The sequence below is a fragment of the Marmota marmota genome, unplaced genomic scaffold (assembly GCF_001458135.2).
Source record: "Marmota marmota marmota unplaced genomic scaffold, marMar, whole genome shotgun sequence".
NCBI lineage: Eukaryota > Metazoa > Chordata > Mammalia > Rodentia > Sciuridae > Marmota > Marmota marmota.
Window position 1 is genome coordinate 19,796,566 of NW_025999842.1, and position 12,848 is coordinate 19,809,413.

Genomic DNA, 12,848 nt, shown 5'->3' on the forward strand with positions numbered 1-12,848 from the left:
GGGGGGGGGGGGGGACCCCCGGCCTGGGACTGCAGTTAATGGTTTATGTTAACAGAGTGACTCATTAAAGTCACCCGGACAGTTTATGCTAAAGAGATGACTCAGAATGGGGCCTGTCCCTGCCAGAAAAAAATGGAACATGATTAGCTAGCTGGCTGGGGTACAAGATATTGAATTAAATCAAAGTGGCCAGTGACTCAATCAATTATGCCTAAATAATGAAATCGCAGAAAACTTAACACCAAAGCTCCAGTGATTTTTCCTTGGTTAACAAAATTCTGCACATTGTTACAGAAGTGGATTTGGGGGTGTGTGTATGTGGAGAGAGGCGGAATCCTCATTCTTTGTAGAGCGGACAGAGAAGCTTCATATTTGTGACCCTCCAAAACCTTGGCCTAAGTCTCATTTGGCTGAAATTTTTTTGCTATAATAAAACTGCAGTTACAAGTATTCAATCTTAAGAACTAGTGCAAAACCCCCCAATTTGTAGCTAGTTAGAAATGCAATGACCTGGAAACCCTTGAGCTTTCTAGTGTCTGAAGTGAGGACAGTCTTATGGGTAACTTGAGCCTCTAGCTAAAGTCTAGCCTAACTCTAGATGGTTTGTATCAGAAATGCACTGCAATTACATAGCAAATAATAAGATACCATTTCATAAGTGTGTATCAAGCACTATGAAAGTGTTTTTATACATTATTTCTAGATCTTTACCAAATATTATCTCTAGGCTTCAAAACAACCCCATAAAACAGAATTATCATTCTAATCTTGTAGTAAGAAAACTAAAGAGTAAAAGCCACAGAATCAATAAGTTGAGGAGCCCGAACTTAGGACTGTCTGATTTAAAAACCCATGATAAGCCTTTCAGATTGGTTATATAAAAACATCACAAGATAACATTATAAGAGCTGGGAATGTAGCTCAGAGGTAAAGTGCTTGCCTAGCATGCATGAGGCCCCGAGTTCAATCCCTAGTTTGAAAAAAAAAAAAAAAAGTAACATTATGAGCTTGCCATGTGTGACATGTATGACATAACATCTTTACTCAAATTATAGGCTGAGATGTCACAGTGAAATCTTATGGTATCTTTATGAATTTACAAACTTTTTATATGAAATATGAAATATCATATCTTAATACACATTCCTTTAGGAATTGCTTAACTTACTTGTTTGTGTTTTAGAAACATGTTTCTGGAGAAAATCAACTATCTGAGCCAAAACCTTCTTATTACAATGCGTTGATAATTTTTCATCACACTCATAACACCTGAAAAAATAATAAAATTTAAGCAAATATTATGCACATTAATAACTTTAATAATTTTGCACATTAGATAACACACTTGTCTTTAAATTACCTAAGAGGAATACAAAGGGGAAAGCATTAGGTAAGTCTAGAGACAGGGAATAGTTTATACAGAGCCTCTGAGTTGACATAAAAGTTTTGTAGAGACAGGGTATAGCTCATTGAAAGACAGCTTGCTTAGTATGCTCAAGAATCCTTGAGTTCAATCCCCTGTACTTCAGGGAAATAAAAAAAAACAAGTCTGATAGTTTTCCTTAAGTGTAATAGAATGTTATGAGGATGTTTTAAGTAGGATAGTAATAAGACCTAATTTATATTTACAAATATAAATATAATGATATAACCCATTATGTTTATAAAAGTTTCAAACACATATTCTTATTTGATCATTGGATCCATGAAGATAAAGGAAACAGGTACAAAGAAAAAACATCTTAAGAGGCTGGGGATATAGCTCACTTGGTAGCATGTACAAGGCAAAAATATAAATAAATATAATATAAAATATTTACATAATTAAAATACAAATATAAATAAATAAATATATTCACTTCAACTAATGTGATAAACTAAATTGAAAGGTAATGGGAACAGCAAGATCAGCATAGTAATGTGAATCTGGAAAGAAATGAACATACTTAATTATATTTTCAGGTAGAAACAGTAATGAATTAGACATAAAGGATGCAGGAGAGGTTAAGTATCAAAATAACTACCATAGGAAGGGAGGAGCAGGCAAGGTGTGTTAGTGATTCTCGACTTGAACCAATTGTGCACCCTAGGAGATATTTTCCAATGTTTAGTAAGAGACATTTTTTGGTTATCTCTGGATATAAGAAAGACAAAACTTTTTAAATTTGGGGCTTATTCGGAGGTAAGAAATTAGGAAAGAGATTTTTTAAAGCACATTACATTTCAGAAAACTATTCTCAATTAAGTTTCTTTATTAGTGCCTAAAGCATTAAGATGTTTCTTCTTTTTTTTTTTTTTGGTGGTGCTAGGGATTGAACCCAGGGCCTTGTGCATGCTAGGCAAGCATTCTACCAATTGAGCTATATCCCCAGCCCCTTAAGATGTTTTTTTTCTTTATATTGCCCTTACCTGTTTCCTTTATCTTCATGGATCCAATGATCAAATAAGAATATGTGTTTGAAACTGTTTTATAAACATGATGGGTTATACCAAACACTACCTTACATATTCAATCTTGTCTCTTTAATTATTAGTGGTCCTGAGATTATTAATGGCTATAAGCTAGATTTGGGTTTCTTTTATAAAAAGCATTCAAAATTCAGTTTTTACTGAGTACCCACTCTATTACTAGAAAGAAAAAAGAAGTCACAGAAAACATTCCTAAAAACATTATCTTTCAATAAACCATGGAGGAATTTAAACAATTTAATTACAATACAAAACTTACATTTTAATAGGTACCCAATATTTATTCATTTAACTATTGTCAAAAATAACAAAATATATGGAGCTGGGTTTGGCGGCACACACCTGTAATCCCAGTGACTTGGGAGGCTAAGGCAGGAGGACTGCAAGTTCAAAGGAAGCCTCAGCAACTTAATGAGGCCCCAAGCAATACAGCAAATCCCTGTCTCTAACTAAAATACAAAAAAGGGATAGGGGTGTGGCTCCGTGGTTAAGTGCCCCTGTGTTCAATTCCTGGTGCCCAAAATAAATAACAAAATGTAAAATATTTTCATTTTCCAAATAATAAAATATAAAGAAATTTTTACTGTTATTGTGATTTGTTTTACTTGCTATAGAATATACTAACTTTGAAAGTATTAAAAAAAAAAAAAAAGCAAGTAAATAAAGCCAACATGGGCTGGGTGTGGTGACACACACCTATAATCCAACAAATCTGGAGACTGAGGGAGGAGGATCAATCCCAATAATTCTGGAGGTTGAGGGAGGAGGATCACAAGTTCTAAGCCAGCCTCAGCAACTTAGTAGTGCTCTAAGCAACTTTGTAAGACCCTGAATCAAAATAAAAAATAAAAAGGACTGGATTGGTGACTCAGTGGTAAAGCACCCTGGGTTAAATCCCCAGTACAAAAAAATAAAAAGTCAAGATGATATGGTGAATTTGGAGAAAAGAGAGAGCTCAGAATAATTTAATTCTAGTTTCCACTAAAAATAACCCCCCAAATTTTAATTGAGCACCTACTATATACCAGAGTCTGTTCTAAATTTGCATGCATTATCTGGTTTAATTCCTCATAAAATCACAAAAGAATTACTTTTAAAAATAGATTATCTTCATGGGCTGGGGATGTGGCTCAAGCGGTAGTGCGCTCACCTGGCATGCGTGCGGCCCGGGTTCAATCCTCAGCACCACATACAAACAAAGATGTTGTGTCCGCCGAAAACTAAAAATATTAACTAACTCTCTCTCTCTCTCTCTTTCTTTAAAAAAAATAGATTATCTTCATATATTTTCTTTTTACAGATGAGAATGTGAAATAGGAGGGCTCATAAATCAGTAGTGTAACAAGAATACAAAGGAAATAAATGTTCCATCAACAAACTTTTGAATACTTTAAATGTTTATATGTTAACTTTAAGTACTGCTTCTTCACTCTGTTTAGGCTTCATAGTCACCAACAAAACTAAAAAAATACAGAACCCTGATTTAATAGATGTTATTTAAGAAAAGACCATTGGTACCTACAGATTTTTCGAAATCCTCCAGTATGATTCTAATGTGAAATCAGAGGTAAGAACCACTGTGCTTTGAGTAGTATTATATCCACTATCTAGCAACCTTAACCTTGTTAGCAGTAATTAAATTACAAAGTCTGTGATTTACCTTTCCTTTTTATACAGTTCAGATTTTTTCTCTAATTCAGGTTGGCTTTCCTCTAATCCAAACTAGTAAAGTATTCTACTGAAATCATTGTTTTTTATTGCTTAAGAATTAGAAAAATGATGGGGCTGGGATTGTGGCTCAGCAGTAGAGCGCTCACTTAGCGGGACCCGGGTTCGATTCTCAGCACCACATAAAAATAAAGGCATTGTGTTGTGCCATCTACAAAAAAGATTCATTCTCTCTCTCTCTCTTCTCTCTCTCTCTCTCCTTTAAAAAAAAAATTAGAAAAACGAGTACATGTGGTATGACTCTACATCGTGTACAACCAGAGAAATGTCAAGTTGTGCTCCATTTGTATACAATGAATTGAAATGCATTCTGCTATCATGTATAACTAATTAGAACAAGTAAAAAATAATAATAAAAAGAAAAAAATTAGAAAAACTAAAATAGGACAACATTTAAATTCCTATAATTATATTTGACAAACTTGAATATCTTCTTTCATAGGAAAATAATTCTATAGACTTTCAAATATGACTTTAGTTATTTTCATTATAATTGTAACACACACCCAAACTCATATAACTATAAAAACAAAATAAATTAGATAATTAAATGTAAAAATAAAATCACAAACCCAAATAAGTTAAAACTAACACTAATTTATTATGCTGGCTAAGTCTACTTGGCTAAAAATTAAAACCACAATTCATACAGTACTTACAACAGAGCAGATTGATTTGAGATGAGCCTATTTTACCAATTTTCCTGGCAATTCTTTTTTTTTTCCCTTTAATTTCAGTGGTTCTCAAACTGTGGTTCCTGGACCAGCAGTACTGGCAACACTTAGGAACTTGCTGGGCATGCAAACTCTCAGGCCCCACCCCAGACTACTAAATCACAATCTCTAGGCCTGGGACCCAGAAATCTGTCTTAAAAAATATTCCAGGTGATTCTGATGCATCACACAATGTGACATGACCACAGTAAAATCTTTATTTAACTGCAATACTATGACATCATCTCCTTGTCGCTTAACTCCAATGCATCATTTACATTTACATACTTTTTCCCCTCATTTAAGTTCTCTCTACTCTTTCCTCAGACTCCCAACAACAACAACGAAAACAAACAAAAAAAATAAAAATAAAAAATGCAGCAAACACCAAAATGAGCCAAAATATCTTTGTATTAATTTTGGAATCCTAAAATCATACATAAGTTAAAATGTTTGTCTTAAAATTTGAAAACTCCAGAAAATACATTCAAGGGACCCTGAGGCTACAGACTCCAGTTAGAAGATTATTGTTGTAAAATACAGGGAAAGTGATAAACCCAGCCTAATTCCCTCATAAGATTGGGAGCCATCTTGTCACAAAGGCATAAAAAGTTAATTTTTTGCCTTTACTATAAAGTACTGCAATTTCTAAACTTGCTTGGAATACCTGCCCATGCCTTGAACTCACCCATGCCTGGCTTTCCCTGACCAGGTAACAACCCTCTCTGAAACTTTAGTGGCACCTCATAAATTCTGGCTTTCCCTGGGCAGATAACGACCCTCTCTGAAACTCTAGTGGCGCCTCATAAATTCTGGTGTTGGGATCTAAATTTACTCCCTAAGTGCTGAACCATTTAGACCATTAACCTACTACCTGCCTTTGTATTATGCTTGTCAAAATCCTGTTATCTGTTAAGTTCTCAAGACCCCCCACTTTTGCAACATTTTGGTGCTATAAAACTATGCTCCTAGAGAGCTGGAGGGCTGTCTTCTATTTCCATGGGTTTCAGGAGAGACAGCCCCAGCCGGTTAGAATTACAAGCTTGCTTTAATTTGATTTAAATTGGAGTTGGTGGTCTTTTTTTTTTTTTTTTTGCATCATGGTTTAACAAAAGTGTCTCACTTACACCACTAAAACATATGGTATGCTGGTAACACATTAGGGAATAAAAAAACTTATTTTGGTGCCTAAATTTTTACTTTGTAACCAAACAAAAATTAAATGGTACTCAGTTTCCTTACAAATAAAATGAAGAAACTGACTAGGAGGTCTACCAGGGTTAAGTAGCAGAGTCGCCTGAGAAGTTCTTATAAAATACTTAAGCTCAGGCTTTCCCTTTCACTATAGAAATCACCAAATCACCTGGACTGCTTGAAGTAACTTCCTTCACTAAAACTCCAGAATTCTGTAACAAGTCAATTATGAAAACTCTACCAGACAGAATTTTTCTTTATGGTATAAGGAAAATGATAGAGAAAAGTAGGAAAAAAATAGATTTTTCCCCTCATTTAAATTTTATGTTCATGGGTAACAGTGATTTTCTATAATTATCCTATGAACTAGGCATGGTGAAACATGCCTATAATCTCACATACTCAGGAAGATAAGGGAGGAGGATCTCAAGTTACAGACTAGCCTGGGCAATCTAGCCAGACCCTCTCTCAAGATTGTTACAAAGGTGGAGGGTACTGGGGAGGTAGCTCAGTGGTAGAGCACTTGCCTAGCATGATCAAGGCCCTGGGTTCAACTCCTAGGCCTTTCCCCAAAAAACAAAAACTTCTATAGACTGTGTTCAGGTTTAAATAGCATATATGGGTATTACATCTTTATGTTACCTTATAAAGCTCAAAGAAAAAGATCTTGGTTTTTGGTTTGTTTACACCAGTACTAACAAAATTTAACTTACCATATAATCCACGTGCTCAGACTAATTATAATACAATGGGACTCTGCTCTGAAACTCTTGAAATGCTTCAGTGAGTGCTGGCTTTCTGAATTTTGACCACATCCCTGAAAATGACAGAATACTATTTGTATGATTTACACAGTTTGTTTTGAATTAGTCAAAACTTAACCTGTACTCAAAAATACAAAAAAATTGTCTTAACTTCCAAGCAAAGGGGAACTGTTTCAGAAAGCAATAGATTCTTATTATATTTAATTTTTGTAGAGACTAATTTACTTTTCATGATATAGTATTTGCCTAAAACAATCATAAGCAAAGTTAATTTCCCTATCATTTAGAAATTTATTTATTGTCTTGCATAGTGTGGGACGCAGATCATCCTGGTAGGTCAGTAGTGCCCCTCCCCAAATATATTCCCTACTCCTGTATACATTTCCACTGCAGCCCCTCTGTGAACTAATGAGACACAGACCAAACATAATAATTTCCTCCACTTAGTTAAGTAAAGAAATGATATACTATAATTCTTGCTAACATAACTTGAGAGAGAGTCAAGTCTGATGGATATTTCTGGGGAAGTTGTATATATGTTTAAAAGGAAAGGGATAGGCTTGGTGCGGTGGCTAGGAGGCTGAGGCAAGGAGGATCACAAGTTCAAAGACAGCCTTAGCAACATAGCAAGGCCCTAAGCAATTCAGTGAGACCTCTCTCAAAATAAAATATAAAAAGGGCTGGGATGTGACTCAGTTGCAAAGTGCCTCTGGGTTCAATCCCTGGTACCAAAAAAAGAAAAAATGTAAGGGATATATTCTTTCCCCCTCTTTATGAGCTTTGGCAATTTCTGTGATTCATAATGCCTAAAGTATCTTCAGTCATCTTGAAACTGTAAAATTAGATACAGCCCAGCAGAAAAATAGAAGCCTCAGCCTTTACTATTTTTTTCTCTTGAAATAACTAACCATGAAGGGGCCCAACTTCTGGACTTCTATTTGAGATAATAGAGACTGCTCTTTTTTTTTCCCCTAAGTACACATTTTTAATTTAATTAGAATATTATTTTATTATAGATAACAATAACTTCTAAACTTCTAGATATACTCAAGTTATCTAAACTTTTTTTAAAAAAGCAGAATAATCTTTGAGAGTGGAAAATGAATCTAAAAAGTTGGATCCCTTTCCTAAGTAAAAACAAAAGGTTAAAGGATTAAAAGGTCCAGAAATAAGAACTATCACAAGTGAGTGAGATTCCCTTTTCAAATATTTATGAACAACACAATTACTTTCTGAACATATCATATATCTTACTTTACCTAAAACATTTCCAAGTTTATTTCTGGAAAGTTTCAATCTAAGAATGGGATAAACTTAAGTCCTAGGCATGACTATGTCCCACTCACAGTAAGCATTTAAGGAAAGGTATAAAACATACTTACTATAAATAATACTTTTCTTACCTGAAAACCACACTTGAGGCACAACCAAGTATCTGAAGAAAGTACTGGCTGTCCTTCATAGAATCTTCTTTCCTTTAAACATTCTGAACAAACTGACCATAGATTCTCAGCTACTGCTCTCTTCACATGATTCACACTAACAGCATGACTTACATGTTGGCAAGTTAAACCTCCTGAACAAGATGAAACAAAATGTGAACTTTTTTTTTTTCTTGGCTATACTACTGCTATTATTAGGAAGGCAAAGTCCATAGCATTAAAATGCTGTTAACTAAAAAGCAAAGGGATTCAAAAATGAAATAAATCAGAAGGACACATGTTACACAAATCCATTTATATAACATCTGTGAATTAACAATTCGGGAGTTGAACAAATTAGGGAATAGGAACAAAGAAGGGGGTGGATATAAATGGGTAACACACAGAGTGGTGGTGAGAGTGGTACAGTCAAATTCCTTGAAATATGCAAAGCTCCACATGTAATAAAACTGCAGACACACACACACATACACACACACCATCATCATCATCATCATCATCATCATCATCATCATCTGGTAAAATCTGAATAAACTAAGGATTATACAACTGGTTTTGATACTGTACTAAATCAATATAAGATGCTAACATCAGGGAAGGCTGAGTGACAGATGAATGGGACCTCACTGTATGTTATGGTTTGGATGTGAGGTATCCCCCAAAAGCTCACATGTGAGACCATGTAAGGTTTAAGAGAAAAAATGAATGATTTACAAAAATCTTAACTCAGTGAATCAACCATCTGATGGGATTAAGTTAATCCCATCATCTGAGTGGTGACTGAAGGCACATGGGGTGGGGCTGAATTAAGTGGGGCTTTTGTATATTTGTATTTGGCAAGTGAGGACCTTTTTTTCTGATTCCTGATCATCATGTGAACTGTTTCCCCTTGCCACACTCTTCCACCATGTTGTTCTGCCTCATCTCCAGCCCCAAGGAATGGAGCTGTCTATCGACTGAGACCTCTGAAACCATGAGCCCCCAAACAAACTTTTCCCCCAAATAAGCTTTTCCTCCTCTATAATTGTTCTGGTTGGGTCTTTTAGTCACAGTGGGAAAACAGCTGATTAAAACACTGTGTTTCTTTGTATCTTCCTACAAATTTAAAATGAGTTCAAAAATAAAAACAAAAGGAGATTATTTATTGAATGGCTACTATGTGTCAAGCATTTTTTACTATTTTCTATCCATTAAGATACACATACAGGGGTTGGAAGTGTAGCTTGGTGGCAGCTTAGCATGTACAGGATCCTGAACTCAATTTCTAGCACCAAAAAGAGGGCTGGGGATATGGTTTAGTGGTAGAGCAAGTTTGCCTAGCTACACAAAGCCCAGGATGATCCCTAGTATTGAAAAAAAAAGGAGGGTGGGGGAATACATATATAAAATCATTTTACATATATTAGCTTTGCTATGTTGCTATTTTCATCATTGTTGGGAAAAAGAAGAAAGAGGAACAATGGTATAATTTAAAGAACCCAGAGTTCTCAGGATTCTCCTTAATGAATATTTTCAAATAATAAATTATTTTGTTTGCTCTCAAATGATCCTTTATAACAGCTTCTACTGTGTGCTCCGTTTGGAGATATTTTGGCCAAAACTAGGCAAATACATTTTTTTAGTTTTCAATGGACCTTTATTTTATTTATTTATAGGAGATGCCTCACACATCCTAGGCAAGCTCTCTACCACTGAGCCACAACCCCCTAGGCAAATACATTTTTAAGTCCTCAAGTAACTGTTCTTCTCCCAAGGGCACAGTTACACTCCATTTCTCTCAAATACCTGAACACTCTACCTCAGATATTCATACATCAAAACTATAACTATCTACCAAAATCAAAAAAAGAAAGAATAAGTAACTGAAAAAGGAAAAAGAGAAGTATGGGCATTTCACTTTCTAAATGCAAAGCAATCTTTTTTTTTTTTTAACCTGCTAATTAACTAGAAACAAGTTAGTTAATGGAACTATGCATTAATTCTCTTTCATCCTGAAGACTAAGAATATGATAAGTAATTTGTAATAAAATATAATCACAAAAATCATATGTAAATATGAATGAAACATTAAAAATTCTAATTTTATATCAATAGCAAGCTATATAAACAAATATAAAAGAAGTAATTCTGAAGTCAGTTGTGTCTCTCAAAAACAAACACCCGTGCCACCAAGGAAAGAATAATTCTGGGGAAGATTGATGAATAAGCAGCATGTAAAGGATCTAAAAATGATTTACCAAATGTCATTGCTTTGTTTGAACTTTATATTTCAAAATTCTAAGGGGAAAACCATTCTACATAATCTCTAAAATGGGATCCACCCAGGGTACAATTTAAACATTCTCTGATTGTACTATTCAGACTTTTAAAATTAAAACTATTAAGGATTTCGGAGACAAGTGAACTCAAAAAGTTTCCAGGACCTAAATTAAATCTATTAGCTTTTAAAGATCTCAACCAGGAGCTGGGATATAGCTCAGTATATAGAGTGCTTGTCATGTGCAAGGCCTGGGTTCCATTTCCAGCACTGAATTTTCCAGCCTAAAATCTTCCTACAGTAAGTAACTGCTGTTTAAACAGTATTCACTATCTCTTCTGGGAAGAATAAGTTAAAAAAATTCCTTTATTTTAATAAGTAAATTTCTTCAGTTTATTATAATTAGTTTCATTGTATAATGAAAAATAAATCCTTAGGGATCCATGAATATAAAATTAGATTAAAGTCTAAGTGTTTTTACATTAAACAAATCAAAAACAATAACTGAAATCTTTGTTTTCAATTTAAAATATTAAGAAAAAATTTATAAGAAATTTTTCAAATTTGAAAATGCTATCATAAAAATAGACACTTCCCTCTTTTTCACCCAGAAATTTTCAAAAGGCAGTAAGAATGGGAAGAAAACAGGAGATAGCTGAAGTCCCAAGTCATGAATTAAGTGGCAGGGCTCACATCTCAAAGCAGTAGATATCAGATAGAAGTGCACATAGAAGAAAGCAGAGAGAATAATGCAGCTGTAGATTTCATAAACATATGCTTCTTAGATACATAGCAAAATCTAAATAGCTACACATTAACAACAGTGGCAGGAGCTCCCCATATCCAATTTTGTTTTGAAAAGAAAGGAATTTCTCGTTCATTAAGTGAAAAAAAAGAAAGCAAAACATATTATCAGGAAATTGTATTGTCTCTATGGCAGTTAGGGAGAAGAGGTATTTTAGTTCTGAAAAAAACTAGGATTGCATAACCCTCTTAGCCACAAAAAAGTAAAGGCTATGATATGATCTCAAAGTCAAAACTAGATAGGACTCAACAAAGTTCTCACCCCTGTATTAGTCAAATACCTGAGAGAATTAACTTATAATGACAAATTAATTAACTTATAATGATAAAAGGTTTACTTTTGCTCATGGTTCTGGAAGTTCCAGTCCAAAAGTAAGTGGCTTCACTGCTTTGGGTCTCTGGACAGGAGTTGGAACAACATGGTGAAAGCATGTAGCAGAGCAAACTACTTACCTCTTGAGACAAGAAGCAAGAAGAAAGAGGATGGGCTAGGGACCCACAGCCCCTAGAGCATGTCACTAATTACTTAAGAACTTCCCACTGCATGCTACCTCCAAAGAGTGCCACCCTGGGGACCACAAGATTAACATGCATGGGTTCCTTATTAAACATTCATCCAAATCACAACACTTTCTTATAAAAATATTCTAAAACTAGCTCATCCAAGAAAAGCAATCCTACATCAAAGAATGAGTAATCGAAGAGAAATCAAAGCCACAGATTCTATGATAAGGGAAAAGAAAAAAGGGAAAAACGAACAGCAAAGCAATTGCTGCCATGAAATAAAAAACAAAATAGAAACAACCACTCTAGAAAAAGATGGCAAAATAATACGAAGGGACTGGCACAGTTCAAGAAAGAAGTAGAATTAAAAACAAATGAAACCATAAAAATGAAGGCTAAACTAAAAAGAACATAAGATAAAACAAACACTGTGGCAGACAATAAAGGGAAAAAATGAAAACAGCAAGCAGAATGAAAAGGAAATAAGAATTTTAAAGAATTTTAGAGAATCTGAGAAAGTGATAACTGTGGAAAACCATCAAAAGAGAACTAATGTAATAATAATCAGGAGCAAGGGGTATAGCTCAGTGCTGGAGTGCTTGCCCAGCATACCTGAGGTTCTGGGTTCCACCCCAAGCACCACAAACAACAGTAACAACAACAATAAAAAAAAAAAAAAACAAACAATTCAGGGGCTGGGGCTGTAGCACTTGCCTAACAGGGGTGAGGCCCTGGGGTCGATCCTTAGCACCACATAAAAAGTAAATAAATAAAGTTATTAAAAAATTTTTTTTAAAAAATTCAGACTTCCTTCACTATAGCAAGCTAGCCATCTTTTTTTTTTTTTTTTTTTTTTTAGTTGTAGATGGACACAATATCTTTATTTTTATTTACTTATTTTTACTTGGCGCTGAGGATCAAGCCCAGGGTCTCACATGAGGCAAGCGCTCTACTACTGAGCTCTAATGACAGC

The 12,848-nt window shown here is 34.6% G+C and overlaps 1 protein-coding gene across 6 annotated transcripts in view; it reads right to left on the reverse strand.

Annotated features, from left to right (window-relative positions):
• Usp45 (ubiquitin specific peptidase 45) overlaps positions 1–12,848 on the reverse strand; it is a 75,414-nt gene that overhangs the window by 55,262 nt on the left and 7,304 nt on the right. For all 6 annotated transcript variants that reach the window (XR_007351018.1, XR_007351063.1, XR_007351070.1 and 3 more), the window contains exons 3-5: positions 8,272–8,444; positions 6,818–6,921; positions 1,169–1,269 (exon numbers count right to left, since the gene is read on the reverse strand). Coding sequence is in view for 3 of the 6 variants with exons in the window: in XM_015499587.2 (XP_015355073.1) it covers positions 1,169–1,269; positions 6,818–6,921; positions 8,272–8,444 (378 nt within the window). In the remaining 3 variants the exon portion in view is untranslated. The remainder of the gene's footprint in view (positions 1–1,168; positions 1,270–6,817; positions 6,922–8,271; positions 8,445–12,848) is intronic.